Source organism: Leucoraja erinacea, unplaced genomic scaffold (genome assembly GCF_028641065.1).
Source record: "Leucoraja erinacea ecotype New England unplaced genomic scaffold, Leri_hhj_1 Leri_51C, whole genome shotgun sequence".
NCBI lineage: Eukaryota > Metazoa > Chordata > Chondrichthyes > Rajiformes > Rajidae > Leucoraja > Leucoraja erinaceus.
In genome coordinates, this window is record NW_026576421.1 from 740594 (window position 1) to 757764 (window position 17171).

Consider the following 17171-nt stretch of genomic DNA (forward strand, 5'->3'; position numbering starts at 1 on the left):
AGCCAATGAACTGGCCTCAACTACCCTCTGTGGCAGAGAGTTCCAGAGATTTCCCCCCTTATCCTTAAGCTGTGACCCCTTGTCCTGGACTTCCCTAACATCGGGAACAATCTTCCTGCATCTAGCCTGTCCAACCCCTTAAGAATTTTGTAAGTTTCTATAAGATCCCCTCTCAATCTCCTAAATTCTAGAGAGTATAAACCAAGTCTATCCAGTCTTTCTTCGTAAGACAGTCCTGACATCCCCGGAATCAGTCTGGTGAACCGTCTCTGCACTCCCTCTATGGCAATAATGTCCTTCCTCAGATTTGGAGACCAAAACTGTACGCAATACTCCAGGTGTGGTCTCACCAAGACCCTGTACAACTGCAGTAGAACCTCCCTGCTCCTATACTCAAATCCTTTTGCAATGAAAGCCAACATACCATTCGCTTTCTTTACCAATCCCACTCCCGCAACCCCCTGCTATCCTCATCAATAAGAGGAAGAGGAGGAATACTTTATTGTCACCTGTGGTGAGGCACAGTGACATTCTTTGATTGCTCAGCACTTCAACTCCCCCTCCCATTCCCAATCCGACCTTTCTGTCCTGGGCCTCCTCCATGGCCAGAGTGAGCACCATCGGAAACTGGAGGAGCAGCACCTCATATTCCCCCTGGGCAGTCTGCACCCCGGTGGCATGAACATTGACTCCTCCAATTTCCAGTAGCCCTTGCTGTCTCCTCCCCTTCTCAGCTCTTCCTCAGCCCTCTGTCTCCTCCTCTTCCTTTCTTCTTCCCACCCTGCATCAAGGCCTATTTCCTTTGCTCCATAGATGCTGCCGCACCCGCTGAGTTTCTCCAGCTGTAGATTGGTTACGTCACACCAACCAATTGTAGTGGCAAATGTTGCCGTAGGCGGCACAGAATTCCCACCCTGGACCACGGGAGTTGTTACAGGCGAGGCACCGTTCGATAGATCTTCGAGGCTGCCAGGGAGGGGTGGGTTGTGGACGCCAATTTACGGTAGGAGGTGTCGGTAGTATGGACATTAAACCGGGCTCGGCTCATTGGCCAGAGCCTACAGACCTTGTGTGGGAAGCAGCCAGTTCAGCGATTGTCCAAGCATGTTCAGCTTGGTTAATAATAATAATAATAAATATATAGCAGGTTTAAAAACAACTCCCGTTGACCAAAGTGCCGTACATCCGTGCAGGTACTCATGTGACCCAACACAGCCCCAAGTCGGCCCACCTTAGGGACCTGGAGATTGGCTACTTCAATGTTAATTCAGTTCCGCACTTTGTCACTGAGTAAACCTCCTACGAGCTTATCACGGATGGGATCGTCACATAAATCTCCAACGCGGCAGCGTGCAGCCACCTGCTTTAAGTCACTTTTTAAAAAAGTTCTCAATCGGTTCATCTTGTTGCTGGGAGCGAGGGGTGAAGTAACCAACCTACACTTGTATACACAATGTACACAAATACAAATGGGGGTCGGGGGCGCTGTGAGGCAGCTTCTACACCTCTGTGCCGCCCACAAACTAGTTGATAAGACCATATGTGATAGTAGAATTAGACCATTCGGCCCATCAAGGCTATTCAATCATGGCCGATCTACCTCTCCCTCCCAACCCCATTCTCCTGCCTTCTCCCCATAACTGGACACCCGTACTAATCAAGAATACATCTATATCAACACAAACATATCCACTGACTTTTGTCTCCGCATCCTTCTGTGGCAAAGAATTCCACAGATTCACCACCCGCTGACTGAAATACATTTCTCCTCGTCTCCTTCCTAAAAGAACGTAGTTAAATTCTGAGGCTGTGCCCTCTGGTCCGAGACTCTCCCACGAGTGGAAACCTCCTGAAGCGACTGCTGAGATGGAGTCAGTGAAGAGGGTTTGACCATCACTTACCCACCAGGCTGCGTGGAACCTGGACAGAGCTTTCGGAGAATTCTAGGTAGCCTCTGGCCTGTTTCACAGCTACTGGTGTCTGGAGAGAAAGGGAAGGTAAGTTGAAGCATTATACAGTACTTGCCGGGGGAGATGGCAGCCCTGCCGGCAGTGTTTGTTTTTTCTTTCTATTTGTTATTTTTCGTTTATTAAAAGTTTTGTTTTAATGTTCTTTGGTGTGTTTTATGTGGGGGGGGGGGGGGGGGGGGGGGAGGGGGGGGAAACTTGTTTTCAAGTTTCGTACCTTTCCGGAGATGTGATCAATTTTCAGATCCCAATTTTCAGATCCCAAGAAAGCTTTTGGTATGCTAGCCTTTATAAATCAGAGCATTGAGTATATAAGCTGGGATGTAATGTTAAAATTGTACAAGGCATTGGTGAGACCAAATCTGGAGTATGGTGTACAATTTTGATCGCCCAATTATAGGAAGGATGTCAACAAAATAGAGAGAGTACAGAGGAGATTTACTAGAATGTTGCCTGGGTTTCAACAACTAAGTTACAGAGGTAGGTTGAATAAGTTAGGTCTTTATTCTCTGGGGCGCAGAAGGTTAAGGGGGGACCTGATAGAGGTCTTTAAAATGATGAGAGGGATAGACAGAGTTGATGTGGACAAGCTTTTCCCTTTGAGAATAGGGAAGATTCAAACAAGAGGACATGACTTCAGAATGAAGGGACAGAAGTTTAGGGGTAATATGAGGGGGAACTTCTTTACGCAGAGAGTGGTAGCGGTGTGGAATGAGCTCCCAGTGGAAGTGGTGGAGGCAGGTTCATTGGTATCATTTAAAAATAAGTTGGATAGGCATATGGATGAGAAGGGAATGGAGGGTTATGGTATGAGTGCAGGTAGGAGGGACTAAGGGGAAAAAAATTTGTTCGGCACGGACTTGTAGGGCCGAGATGGCCTGTTTCCGTGCTGTAATTGTTATATGGTTATTCTCCGGCCTCTGGGAGCCTCCTCGGACTGTGGTGAGCATGGACTTTTACATCGGAGCGGATCCCTTGCCTGGGATCGCTCCCACCGCAGACTTGCCAACAAGGGCTCGCAGTCTCGGGAGAGGCTAGTCGGGAGCTGCAACGCCGCAGAAGGTTCGACCAGCCCCGACTGCCCGGCACGGGGGTGCTGACACCCCCCTCCCCCGATGCGGGAGCCTGATCGCCTCGGATGGCCCAAACGCCGCCGGCTACGGGAGTCAAGATCATCCCGTCAACCGGGGGCTCGAGGCCCACGACCGAGGAAGAACTAAGGGATGGACTTGAACTTTATTTTGCCTTATAATATAACCATATAACAATTACAGCACGGAAACAGGCCATCTCGACCCTTCTAGTCCGTGCCGAACACATAATCTCCCCTAGTCCCATCTACCTGCGCTCAGACCATAACCCTCCATTCCCTTCCCATCCATATAACTATCCAATTTATTTTTAAATGATAAAAACGAACCTGCCTCCACCACCTTCACTGGAAGCTCATTCCACACAGCTACCACTCTGAGTAAAGAAGTTCCCCCTCATGTTACCCCTAAACTTCAGTCCCTTAATTCTCATGTCATGTCCCCTTGTTTGAATCTTCCCTACTCTCAGTGGGAAAAGCTTTTCCACGTCAACTCTCTAACTCCTTCCATCACAGTGAGGAATGTGTCGGAGTCACTGTGGTGGATGTTCATGTTAAAATGTGTTTTTGAGTGACCTGTTGCTTTTTATTTGTATGACTGACCTGGCAAGAGAAATTCCTCGTATGTTGCAAGACATACTTGGTGAATAAAGTGTGATTCTGATTCTACCAAACTGCCGACTGCTTATATAACAATGTCATTCCAACTCTAATTGCCTGTCTTCCGCCAGTTCTGAAGATTGGCCGTGTGAAAAATCAGTTCACACCTTTGATATTAGTTTATTATCGTCACGTGTACCGAGGTACAGCGAAAAGCATTTGTTTGCGTGCAGGTACACCAGGCTCTTCAGAACAGTATTGAGCCATTCTGAAAGCAGTGCTGAGCAACTAGCCCTGGACCAGCCACATCGAAGCAACAACAGGTGCAGGAGTAGGCCATTTGGCCCTTCGAGCCAGCACCGCCATTCAATGTGATCATGGCTGATCATCCCCAATCAGTACCCCGTTCCTGCCTTCTCCCCATATCCTCTGACTCCGCTCTCTTTAATAGCCCTGTCTAGCTCTTTTGAAAGCATCCAGAGAACCTGCCTCCGCAGACTCACAATTCTCTGTGAGAAAAAGTGTTTCCTCGTCACCGTTCTAAATGGGTTACTCCTTATTCTTAAACTGTGTGTGTGGCCCCTGGTTCTGGACTCCCCCAACATAGGGAACATGTTTCCTCCCACTAGCGTGTCCAAGCCCTTAACAATCTCATATATGTTTCAATGAGATGCCCTCTCATCCTTCTAAACTCCACAGAGTGTACAAGCCCAGCCGCTCCATTCTCTCAGCATACGACAGTCCCGCCATCCCGGGAATTAACCTTGTAAACTTACGCTGGGCTCCCTCAAAAGCAAGAATGTCCATCCTCAAATTAAGGGACCAAAACTGCACACAGTACTCCAGGTGTGGTCTCACTAGGGCTCTGTACAACTGCAGAAGGACCTCTTTGCTCCAATACTCGACTCCTTGTGTTATAAAGGCCAACACGCCATTTGCTTTCTTCACTGCCTGCTGTACCTGCATGCCTACTTTGCAAATGGCAACTGAAATTTCACGACACCAATTGTTGTACGTGACAAGAACTGTCCTTTGCACACGTGACGATGAGCTGAGACCGGGTGCCTGCGGGCGGCTCACCTCTCCGTAGATCCGGAAGGTGCAAGTGTCTTCGTCGAGTTCGATGGCCGTCACCCCGGGGACTTTCCTGGCCTGCTGTATGTTGACGCCGTGCGTCCCGATGGCGAGGCCCATCAAGTCCTCGCGCACGCTGAACTCCTCTTGGAAGGCGGCTGCCAGCTGCTTCGTGGTCTGTTGGGGGGGGGAGAGTGAAACCGTAAACGCTCAACTCTGTCGCGGGCCGAGTCTGCACAACGTGGAACGGCACCGCGCGGGAACAGTACAAGTACACGCCCAACACAAATTTAGTTCAGAGATACAGGATGGAAAGAGGCCCTTCTGCCCACTGAGTACATGCTAACCTGCTCACGCAAGTGTCTGTTTATTTATTTCACAGGTACAGCATATAAACAGGCCTTTCGGCCCACTGAATCCATGCTGATCACATTGAGATTACCTGCCCACACTAGTTCATTTAGTTCACAGATACAGCATGGGAACAGGCCCTTCGACCCACACACTAGTTCTATGGTATCCCATTCTTGCATCCACACTGCACACGAGGAGCAATTTTAGCGACCACTTAATCCCACGTCTTTGGGATGTGGGGAAAACATAGAAAATAGGTGCAGGAGTCGGCCATTCGAGCCTGCACCGCCATTCAATATGATCATCCAACTCAGTATCCTGTACCTGCCTTCTCTCCATACCCCCTGATCCCTTTAGCCACAAGGGACACATCTAACTCCCTCTTAAATATAGCCAATGAACTGTATGGCCTCAACTACATTCTGTGGCAGAGAATTCCTCAGATTCACCACTCTCTGTGTGAAAAATGTTTTTCTCATCTCGGTCCTAAAAGATTTCCCCCTTATCCTTAAACTGTGTGACCCCTTGTTCTGGACTTCCCCAACATCGGGAACAATCTTCCTGCATCTAGCCTGACCAACCCCTTAAGAATTTTGTAAGTTTCTATAAGATCCCCCCCCTCAATCTTCTAAATTCTAGCGAGCACAAGCCGAGTCTATCCAGTCTTTCTTCATATGAAAGTCCTGACATCCCAGGAATCAGTCCGGTGAACCTTCTCTGTACTCCCTCTACGGCAAGAATGTCTTTCCTCAGATTAGGACAACTCTGAGGAAACCCACACGGTCACAGGGAGAATGTGCAAACTCCACACAGACAGCACCCGAGGTCAGGACCGAGCCGGCGTCTCGTAACAGGATGAGGGCAGCAGCTCTACCCGCTGCGCCACCAAGCCGTTCAGTTCCTCGAAACGAGAAATCCAAAGCCGTGTTCATGTGGCTGACTGAGAGAAACGAGGGTGGAGTATCTAGAACAGAACAGAACAGAGATAGACCCTTCGGCCCATAATGTCGGTGCCTAATTCTGCTCCCGGAGCTCGTGAACTCACCTCGAGGTGTTTCGTTGCCTCCTCATTCCGGGACATGAGCATCAGCTTGGTCCGGATGCTACGGAAGTGCATCTCACTCAGCAAGCCCGCACGCTTTACCGTCGACTCATTTATGGACTGCAAGAGAGCGCAAGGAAGAGGGCATCAGTTTAGTTTAGAGATACAGCAAGGACACAGGCCCTTCGGCCCACCCAGTCCGCATCAACCAGCATAGAAACATAGACAATAGGTACAGGAGTAGGCCATTCGGCCCTTCGAGCCAGCACCGCCATTCAATATGATCATGGCTGATCATCCAACTCAGTATCCCATCCCTGCCTTCTCTCCATACTCCATACCCTTTAGCCACAAGGGCCACATCTAACTCCCTCTTAAGTATCCCATCCCTCCCTTCTCTCCATACCCCCTGATCCCTTTAGCCACATCTAACTCCCTTTTAAATATAGCCAATGAACTGGCCTCAACTACCTTCTGTGGTAGAGAATTCCACAGATTCACCACTCTCTGTGTGTGAAAAAATGTTTTTTCTCATCTCGGTCCTAAAAGATTTCCCCCTTATCCTTAAACTGTGTGACCCCTTGTTCTGGTCTTCCCCAACATCGGGAACAATCTTCCTGCATCTAGCTTGTCCAACCCCTTAAGAATTTTGTAAGTTTCTATAAGATTCCCCCTCAATCTTCTAAATTCTAGCGAGTACAAGCCGAGTCTATCCAGTCTTTCTTCATATGAAAGTCCTGCCATCCCAGGAATCAGTCTGGTGAACCTTCTCTGTACTCCCTCTACGGCAAGAATGTCTTTCCTCAGATTTGGAGACCAAAACTGTACGCAATACTCCAGGTGTGGTCTCACCAAGGCCCTGTACAACTGCAGTAGAATCTCCCTGCTCCTGTACTCAAATCCTTTTGCTCTGAGATCGTAGACCAGATCATCCAGATGTTGACGTGCACCATTGTGGACCTCTCATCCAGATGTTGGTGCATATAAATATAGCCAATGAACTGGCCTCAACTACCTTCTGAGCAGAGAATTCCACAGATTCACCACTCTCTGTGCAAAAAATGATTTTCTCATCTCGGTCCTAAAAGACTTCCCTCTTATCCGTAAACTGTGACCCCACTAGTTCTGGACTTCCCCAACAGCGATCCACGCACACTGATACTATCCTGCGCACACACACACACACACACTCAGGGCAATTTACATTTACACCAAGCCAATCAGCCTAGAAACCTGCAAGTCCTTGCTGGTGTGGGAGGAAAGCGAGGATCTGAGAGAAAGCCCCACGCCACCCAGCAAACACCCTGTACAAGAGCACTGTCCTACCGACACACCAGCGACAATTTACAGATGCTAATTCAACCTACAAACCTGCACATTTTTGGACTGTGGGAGGGAACCAGAGATAAGATGTGTTTAAGAAGGAACTGCAGATGCTGGAAAATCGAAGGTCGACAAAATCTCTGGAGAAAGGTCTCGACCTGTAAAGACAGACTAAAGAAGGGTTTCTACCCGAAACGTGATCCGTTCCTGCTCAGCGGGTGCAGCAGCATCTATGGAGCGATGGAAGTAGGCAACGTTTCGGGACAAAACCCTTCTTCAGACCCACGTGGTGATTGGGAGAATGTCAGGATGGAACCCAGGTCTCTGGCGCTGAGAGGCAGCAGCTCTACCGATGCCCAACCGTCCCGCATCTGGACTCTTAATATCCCTGCGCACTGATGCATAAACACCGTGTCAATGTAAAACCTAAAGCTCGTTTTCAAAGCATCCCAACAGATGCTGGGCGGCCACAGAAACAGTCCACCCTTTGAGCTGGTCGGCAGGCCAGCGGTATTAATGCAGCGGGCTCTTACCAGCAGGACCAGCTCGTTGCTGGTGGCGTTGAACGTAATGGAGTGCGCGCCAACTGCTTTCTTGAAGTCTTTGTGGGCATTCTCATTTGCGCAGCTGCAAAAGCAAACAGAATGGTTGGGGAGGGAAGGGAAAATAAATGTAATTAGGACCACAAATACAACCATTCCAACAGCTGTCAACTGATCTCTGCATCACCGAGTTCATGCAATACAGTGTAGAAACAGGCCTTTTGGCCCATCTACACTAGTCCCACCTGCCTGTGCTTGGCTCATGTTCCTCCAAACCGCTCGTCAGTACTCGGGGCTCTCGTGGACATTTTTCAACATGCTTGAAAAATCTTCCCGAGCTTAGCTGTCGTTAGCGAGTTCCCCGAGTGCCCGCCGTTAGCGTTACGAGCCACTAAGAGACGTCGCCGAGCTCTGACGCACCCGCTACATTCATTCTCCGTGCTTACCACCAGTTTGATTTTTTTTTTTAAACTCGGGAGAGCTCTTGGAATGAACTAGTACCGTGGGACAGGGCCCCATAAGGATCAACCAGTTTTAATTCTCAAACAGGACTCACGCTTCTTTAAGGTCGTCCGGCACAGGGATGGTGTGTTTCTGGAACAGGCTCTTAGTGGCAGTCTTGTTAGGGTTGACAGGACGAAGTCTCTCCATGGTGACTATCTCATTGTACGTGGCATCGCAGGCAGCATATTCTATGACGTAAAACTGGAGAAGAAAAGAGGTGGCAGGGGTTAAGGGGATCATAGACAATAGGTGCAGGAGGAGGCCATTTGGCCCTTCGAGCCAGCACCGCCATTCATTGTGATCACGGCTGATCATCCCCAATCAGTACCCCGCTCCTGCCTTCTCCCCATATCCCACGACTCCGCTATTTTTATGAGCCCTATCTAGCTCTCTCTTGAAAGCAGCCTCCACCGCCCTCTGAGGCAGAGAATTCCACAGACTCACCACCCTCTGTGAGAAAAAGTGTTTCCTCGTCTCTGTTCTAAATGGCTCACTCCTTATTCTTAAACTCAGCATATGACAGTCCCGACATCCCGGGAATTAACCGTGTAAACCTACGCTGCACTCCCTCAATAGCAAGAATGTCCTTCCTCAAAGTAGGGGACCAAAACTGCACACAATACTCCAGGTGTGGTCTCTCTAGGTCTCTGTACAACTGCAGAAGGACCTCTTTGCTAATTACAATTAGCCTACATATTTCAATCTCCTCAATTTTGTTTAGTTTAGAGATACAGCGTGAAAACAGGCGCATCGGCCAAGCGGTAGTGTTACTGCCTTGCAGCATCGGAGACCCGGGTTCGATCCCGACTACGGGTGATGTCTGAACGGAATTTGTACGTCGTTCCCGTGATCTGCGTGGGTTTTATCCGAGATCTTCGGCTTCCTCCCACACTCCAAAGATATACGGATTTGTAGGTTACTTGGCTCGGCAAATGTTTAAAAAAAAATGTCCCGTGTCTGTGTAGGATAGTGTTAAGGGCCTTGTGTTTAAGAAGGAACTGTGCAGATGCTCGAAAATCGAAGGTACACATCAAAGCTGGAGAAACTCAGCGGGGTGCAGCAGCATCTATGGAGCGATGGAAATAGGCGGCAACGTTTCGGCCCAAAACCCTTCTTCAGAGTTAAAGGCCTGTCCCACTTTCACAACCTCTGCGGAGTTTGCCCAGGACTCATACTCTCAGCATGATCTGAGATGAGAAGAACTTTTTTTCACACAGAGAGTGGTGAATCTCTGGAACTCTCTGCCACAGAGGGTAGTTGAGGCCACAGTTCATTGGCTATATTTAAGAGGGAGTTAGATGTGGCCCTTGTGGCTAAGGGGATCAGGGGGTATGGAGAGAAGGCAGGTACGGGATACTGAGTTGGATGATCAGCCATGATCCTATTGAATGGCGGTGCAGGCTCGAAGGGCCAAATGGCCTACTCCTGCACCTAATTTCTATGTTTCTATGATCGTCACGAGGTCGTAGGTAGGTCGTGATGTTAGTCGTAGGTACTCGTGGCATCAAGTAGGTCAGGTCGTTATTCTAGCCCGATGAAAAATGTCCATGAGTAAAAAAAGGTCGTGAATTAGATCGTGAAAGCGGGCATCGCTGGTCGGAACGGACCCGGTGGGCCGAATGGCCTGTTTCCGTGTTGAGTCTCTAAACTAAACTAAATCTTGGAAAAAAAAACCCAGGCGGTCACAGGGAGAAGGTACAAACCCCGTACAGACAGCCCCTTCGCCACGCCCCCCCCCGTAGTCGGGATCGAACCCGGGTCTCCGGCGCTGCATTGGCAGCAACTCTAACGCAGCGCTACCCTCTGCTCGCCCCAGTCCACGTATAAAAGCTGGAAGCACAACGCTGCCAGGTGGACCAGTCCTCTACATTTACAGCAACACAGCACATCAGGATAGTTTGAAAGCACTTAGCAAATTATATCATTAAGGATCCGGTACTTAATACTTCATGGATCATTGTGCCTAATTTTTGCAGATGCATACAATCAGATTGTGATTATACAGTAAAAAAACAAGGAAGGGGGGAGGCTTGTTGACCAGGGCAAACCTGCATGTCTTTGGAATGTGGGAGGAAACCGGAGCACCCGGAGGAAAACAGGTTCACACTGGTTCCATGTTACCCCCCACGCTCTCCTCCACTCCCTACACAATTTACAGAGGGCCAACCAACTCGCAAAACCCACACATCTATGGGATGAGGGAGGAAACCGGAGCACCGGGAGGATAGCCAGGCTGTCGCAGAGAGAACGTGCAAACTCCGCACAGGCAGCGGTCGAGGTCAGAAGCGAATCGCGGTCGCTGGTGCAGAGAAGCAGCGGCACTACCCTCTGCGCCGCCGCCTTCTCTCTCAAAGACCACAAGCCGCTGGGTTTCCTGGAGGACGTGTCGGCCAGAATCATACTCACATCTCCCTTCATCATCCGCACTCTCGCCATCCACCATCCACAGGGCTCATGTTCATTAGCTCTCGAATACACCTAGAACAGGGTCAGAAATCAGTTTACAGCCTTGTTCAACTGCAATCAAGTAAAGACGGGAGGAGCGGGCGGGCAAGTGGGGCGCTGTTTAGTCTCGTTAGCATAGAATCCGCTAAATAGCCCACTGCACGAAACGTCACCTATTCCTTCGCTCCATAGATGCTGCCCCACCCGCTGAGTTCCTCCAGTATTTTTGTCTGCCTTTGATTTTCCAGCATCTGCAGTTCCTTCTTAAATATTCCTTTATCTAATTCTCAGTTTTGGCTTCTAACTAAACTTCTTCCTGTTCTAAAAGAGATTTCAAGAGAGAGAGAGAGAGAGAGATTTAGCTCTCAGGGCTAAGGGAATCAAGGGAAATGGGGAAAAAGCAGGAATGGGGCACAGATTTTGGATGGCAGACAAAAATGCAGGAGAAACTCAGCGGATGAGGCAGCACTCTGGAGCGAATGGCCGATTGGGAAAGGGGGAGATGCAGCGAGACCTGGGTGCCATGGTACACCAGTCATTGAAGGTAGGCATGCAGGTGCAGCAGGCAGTAAAGAAAGCGAATGGTATGTTAGCTTTCATTGCAAAAGGATTTGAGTATAGGAGCAGGGAGGTTCTACTGCAGTTGTACAGGGTCTTGGTGAGACCACACCTGGAGTATTGCGTACAGTTTTGGTCTCCAAATCTGAGGAAGGACATTATTGCCATAGAGGGAGTGCAGAGACGGTTCACCAGACTGATTCCTGGGATGTCAGGACTGTCTTATGAAGAAAGACTGGATAGACTTGGTTTATACTCTCTAGAATTTAGAAGATTGAGAGGGGATCTTATAGAAACTTACAAAATTCTTAAGGGGTTGGACAGGCTAGATGCAGGAAGATTGTTCCCGATGTTAGGGAAGTCCAGGACAAGGGGTCACAGCTTAAGGATAAGGGGGAAATCCTTTAAAACCGATATGAGAAGAACTTTTTTCACACAGAGAGTGGTGAATCTCTGGAACTCTCTGCCACATAGGGTAGTTGAGGCCAGTTCATTGGCTATATTTAAGAGGGAGTTAGATGTGGCCCTTGTGGCTAAGGGGCTACTCCTGTGCCTAATTTCTATGTTTCTATGTTTCTATGAAATAGTTGGTTGATCAGCCATGATCATATTGAACGGCGGTGCTGGCTCGAAGGGCCGAATGGCCTACCGCTGCACCTATTTTCTATCTTTCGAACCCGGGACTCTGGCGCAGTGAGGCAGCAACTCCACCACCACGCCGCCCTCAGTCACCAACCACCTCGTAGTGACAGAACCCTCGGATACCATCGCCAAAAACAGAGGCACCTCGCTGCCCATCTTACCTCCACCTCGTCTCCCTCAGTGATCTCCTTGGTGAAGTCGGCGGGTGGCGGAAGGCGAACATCGTTGAAGGGGAGCTGTCGCTCGGGCTGCCAGCTGCAGACAAAGTTTAGTTTAGTTAATTGTCACGTGCAGCAGCAGGATGAGTGCAACGCGAGAATGTGGGGGCCAACTCCAGCAATCCACCCCCCCCCCCACAAACAGAACGCAATTAGTACATTCATTTCCTACACTAGGTGCTCACATCGGAGCAATGAAGTCCATATAGGAGGGAATCTGGGGGTCCTTGTTCATCAGTCTATGAAAGTAAGCATGCAGGTACAGCAGGCAGTGAAGAAAGCGAATGGCATGTTGGCCTTTACAACCAGAGGAATCGAATATAGGAGCAAAGAGGTCCTTCTGCAGTTGTACAGAGCCCTAGTGAGGCCACACCTGGAGTATTATGTGCAGTTTTGGTCCTCTAATTTTGAGGAAGGACATTCTTGCTATTGAGGGAGCCCAGCGTAGGTTCACCAGGTTAATTCCCGGGATGGCGGGACTGTCATATGTTGAGAGAATGGAGCTGCTCGGCTTGTGCACTCTGGAGTTTAGAAGAATGAGAGGGGATCTTATTGAAACATATAAGATTGTTAAGGGCGGACAAAATTGCTGGAGAAACTCAGCATGTACGGCAGCATCTATGGAGCGAAGGAAATAGGCAACGTTTAGGGCCAAAACCCTTCTTCAGATTGTTAAGGGTTTGGACACGCTAGAGGCAGGAAACATGTTCCCGACGTTGGGGGAGTCCAGAACCAGGGGCCCAGTTTAAGAATAAGGAGTAAGCCATTTAGAACGGAGATGAGGAAACACTTTTTCGCAGAGAGTTGTGAGTCTGTGGAATTCTCTGCCTCAGAGGGCGGTGGAGGCCGGTTCTCTGGATGCTTTCAAGAGAGAGCTAGATAGGGCTCTTAAAGATAGCGGAGCCAGGGGATATGGGGGGAAGGCAGGAACGAGGTACTGATTGGGGATGATCAACCATGATCACATTGAATGGCGGTGCTGGTGTTGGCTCGAAGGGCCAAATGGCCTACTCCTGCACCTATTGTCTATTATTATCTTATTTGAAGACCATGTTCCACTGTCAAAATGTCAAGACCTGTCAGAATGAATGAATGGAGTTTATTGGCCAAGTATTCACATACAAGGAATTTGCCTTGGTGCTCCGCCCACAAGCGACAACGACATGGTGACAGTTAGGAATGACACATAGAACATTAATAATAAAACATTCATGATCCGAGATGTCATCCCCTCCATCCCCACCTCAACGAGTTCAGTGCCCGCCACGATATAAAGCTCTTCTTCCGCCGCCTTTGCACCTTTTCCCCCATGGGAAGTAGTCCTCACCACCCAGTGACGACCCCTTCTCCAGTCTCCTGTTGGATTTCCCCGGATGGCCATCTACCTTCTTTAGACCTTTTCGTTTCAAACTGCCAGCGGGACATCGACCGCCTCAAATTTTCCACTCCCCTTACTCACTCTAACCCCCCCCCCCCCCCTCCCCCCCGAATGTACAGCCCACCCCTAACTCTGCAACAACCCTGACTGGGCAATCCAGTATTTTAACATAGAACCATAGAAAATAGGTGCAGGAGGAGACCATTCGGCCCTTCGAGCCAGCCCCGCCACTCATTGAGAAATTAGGTGCAGGAGTAGGCCATTCGGCCCTTCGAGCCTGCACCCCATTCAATATGATCATGGCTGACATCCACTAGCCTCTAGAGCTTCTCTCCATACTCTGATCCCCTAAATCCATCCAGGGACTTCTAACTCCCTCTGCCCTCTGCGGCAGGGAGTTTCCACAAATTCACCACTCTGTGTGTGAAAAAAGTTTTTTCTCATCTCGGTGTTAAAGGACCTCCCCTTTATTCTAAGACTGTGACCCCTGTCCTGGACCCCTAACATGGGAACAATCTTCTGGACTCGCCCAACCCCTTAAGAATTTTTTGATCTGATCGTCCCCGATCATAACCCCGCTTGTCCCCCATATCCTTTTATAAGCTCTATCTAACTCTCTCTTAAATCCATCCAGTGATTGGCCTCCCCCTCAGGGAATCCACAAATTCACAACTCTCTGGTGAAAAAGTTTTTTTCTCACCTCAGTCCAAATGCCTCCCCTTTACTGTGGAACCGACTAGCCAACCATTGCCCTTTAATAAGATTCCCCCTCATCACATCCAGACCATTCATAAAAATAGCAAGTAGCTTTGGTCTTAACACTGATCCCGAGAGACACCACAGCAAATCCAGTGACTTAACAAATTCTGCATTTGGGCACGTGGCCAGTTCTCAACCCACTGCAGCACTAATTCCACATTGAACGAGGAGTTGGCATGAGGATCCTTCAAAGGCTCACAGGTCCTAGTACGCACCGTCTACTGCTTGGCCCTCGCTCACTCAAACCATGCAAGGTGAGCAACTTTGGATGAACCTGGAACAAGGCAAGGGATGTGAATGGGATCCAGGATCCCAAAGGGCCTGTCCCACTTGGCTGTCATTTGCGCGGCATTTACGTGACATCCAAAAATGTGGCAGTCACGTTGTGACGCACGAGTAGCGTGGGATGGGCGCATGGAGATGCGCGCGGTATCGCCCTCTGAGGCAGAATTCCACAGACTCACCACTCTCTGTGAGAAAAAGTGTATCCTCGTCTCCGTTCTAAATGGCTTACTCCTTATTCTTAAACTGTGTGTGTGTGTGTGTGGCCCCTGGTTCTGGACTCCCCCAACATCGGGAACATTGGAACATCCAACCCCTTAAGAATTTTGTAAGTTTCTATTTAGAAGATTGAGGGGGGGAATCTTATAGAAACTTACGAAATTCTTAAGGAGTTGGACAGGCTAGATGCAGGAAGATTGTTCCCGATGTTGGGGAAGTCCAGAACAAGGGGTCACAGTTTAAGGATAAGGGGGAAATCTTTTAGGACCGAGTTAAGGAAAAAGATTTCCACACAGAGAGTGGTGAATCTGTGGAATTCTCTGCCACAGAAGGTAGTTGAGGCCACACTCATTGGCTATATTTAATAGGGAGTTAGATGTGGCCCTTGTGGCTAAAGGGATCAGGGGGTATGGAGAGAAGGCAGGTACAGCTGAGTTGGATGATCATGATCATATTGAATGGCGGTGCAGGGTCGAAGGGCCGAATGGCCTACTCCTGCACCTATTTTCTATGTTTCTAACATGTTTCCTGCCTCTAGCGTGTCCAATCTTATAGTCTCGTACGAGTAACAGTAGGTACTCGTGAAACGCGTGACGTTTTTTCAACACTGTGAAAAATGTAAAAATACACTAGTGATGAAAAAATTGTTACTTTTTGCTCATACGAGCTCAGATTCAGATTCAGATTCAATTTTAATTGTCATTGTCAGTGTACAGTACAGAGACAACGAAATGCATTTGACGTACCCGCTACGTACATTACACGAGCTCGAATCAGAGGAGAACCCGGGGGAAACTCTTGAATTACCTCGTACAGTGGGACAAGCCCTGTACACAGTATTGATGTTACAAGGCACAGAACAGACTACCCACTTCAAGGTACCGACCACCAGAAAACACTCCACTTCCCCTCTCACCCTGATTAAAGCAAGGCCAGCAGGATTGAATAACCAATAAAAAGCTGTCATTTATCACTTCAAAGTCAGGCTAACAGAATACATAAATGAGCTCAAAGCCAGCTGTGGCCAGATGAAATCCAGGAACACACAGTCGACAATTTCCCAACAAGACCAAAGGCAGAAGTCTGCTCTTTATCCCAGTCTGATGAGGCCGAGTCAGACACGTCTCTGGCCAGGCCAGGCCAGTGCAGAAGCAAACTGGCAATTGCTGAGCCATGCGTAGATGGAACCATATGGGATAGGAACAGAATTAGGCCATTCAGCCCTTCGAGTCCATTCCATCCATGGTTGATCTATCTTTCCCTCTCAACCCCGTTCTGCAGATGGTCACAAATGGCTGTGGTAAAGTTGTTGCCTTACAGAGCGAGAGACATAGAAAAACCATAGACATTAGGTGCTAGGAGTAGGCCATTCGGCCCTCTCGAGCCTGCACCGCCGTTCTGCAGATGGTCACAAATCAGTATCCCGTACCTGCCTTCTTGTTGCCTTCCCCTTAGCCAGAAGGGGCACATCTAACCCCTCTTAAATATCGATCCTGACTACGGAGTGCTGTCTGTCGACGGGTTTGTCTGTACCTGTGACCTGTGTGTGGGGATTTCTCCTCTCACCATCCAAAGACATACGGGTTTGTAGGCTAACTAACTGGCTTGGTTAAAATTGTCAATTGTCCCTAGTGTGTCAGGGGTGGAAGATTGCAACCCTGCTTCGACGAATGCAATCAACCTGGCGTGCACAATCAAATAGACCAAGTTGTCCCACAACTTCAGGCTGTGCACGCCATACACAAGAAGAAGAAGTGTCAGGTAATGTTAGTGTGCGGTGATCGATGGCTGGCTGGCGTGGACTCAGTGGGCCTGTTTCTGTGCTGTATCTCCAACCTAAATTAAAAAGGTGCCCAGTGGTTTAGGAACGGAATTAATCTGGGCATTTTCTCTTGTGTACGAGATCAAATTTACATAGATCTGGAATGAACGTTGAAAGGTTTAAAATACTTCAAATTGCCTGAAGCAGAGGGCTAGATGCCAGATTGGGGCAGTCTTCTGATGTATTAGGAAACGCCTCTCACTTGAAGGCAAGTAACGTCTAGACAGATAATTTTGACTCTTTAGTTTGTTTTGATGATCTATGTTAGGCTTTTGCAGCAAAAATGTCCATTCTCGTGTCCAAATCCATCACAGTCTTGCCATCATCTCCCCCACCTCCACAACCGTCAGAG

General features: G+C 48.9%; 1 protein-coding gene across 1 annotated transcript in view; it reads right to left on the reverse strand.

The window, feature by feature from the left end:
• Window positions 1-17171, reverse strand: part of LOC129694021 (RNA-binding protein FXR1-like) — a 55141-nt gene that overhangs the window by 14736 nt on the left and 23234 nt on the right. Inside the window, exons 3-9 of the mRNA XM_055630747.1 lie at window positions 12303-12396; window positions 10903-10974; window positions 8549-8697; window positions 7984-8077; window positions 6131-6247; window positions 4738-4908; window positions 1902-1980 (exon numbers count right to left, since the gene is read on the reverse strand). Coding sequence (XP_055486722.1) covers window positions 1902-1980; window positions 4738-4908; window positions 6131-6247; window positions 7984-8077; window positions 8549-8697; window positions 10903-10974; window positions 12303-12396 — 776 coding nt within the window. The remainder of the gene's footprint in view (window positions 1-1901; window positions 1981-4737; window positions 4909-6130; window positions 6248-7983; window positions 8078-8548; window positions 8698-10902; window positions 10975-12302; window positions 12397-17171) is intronic.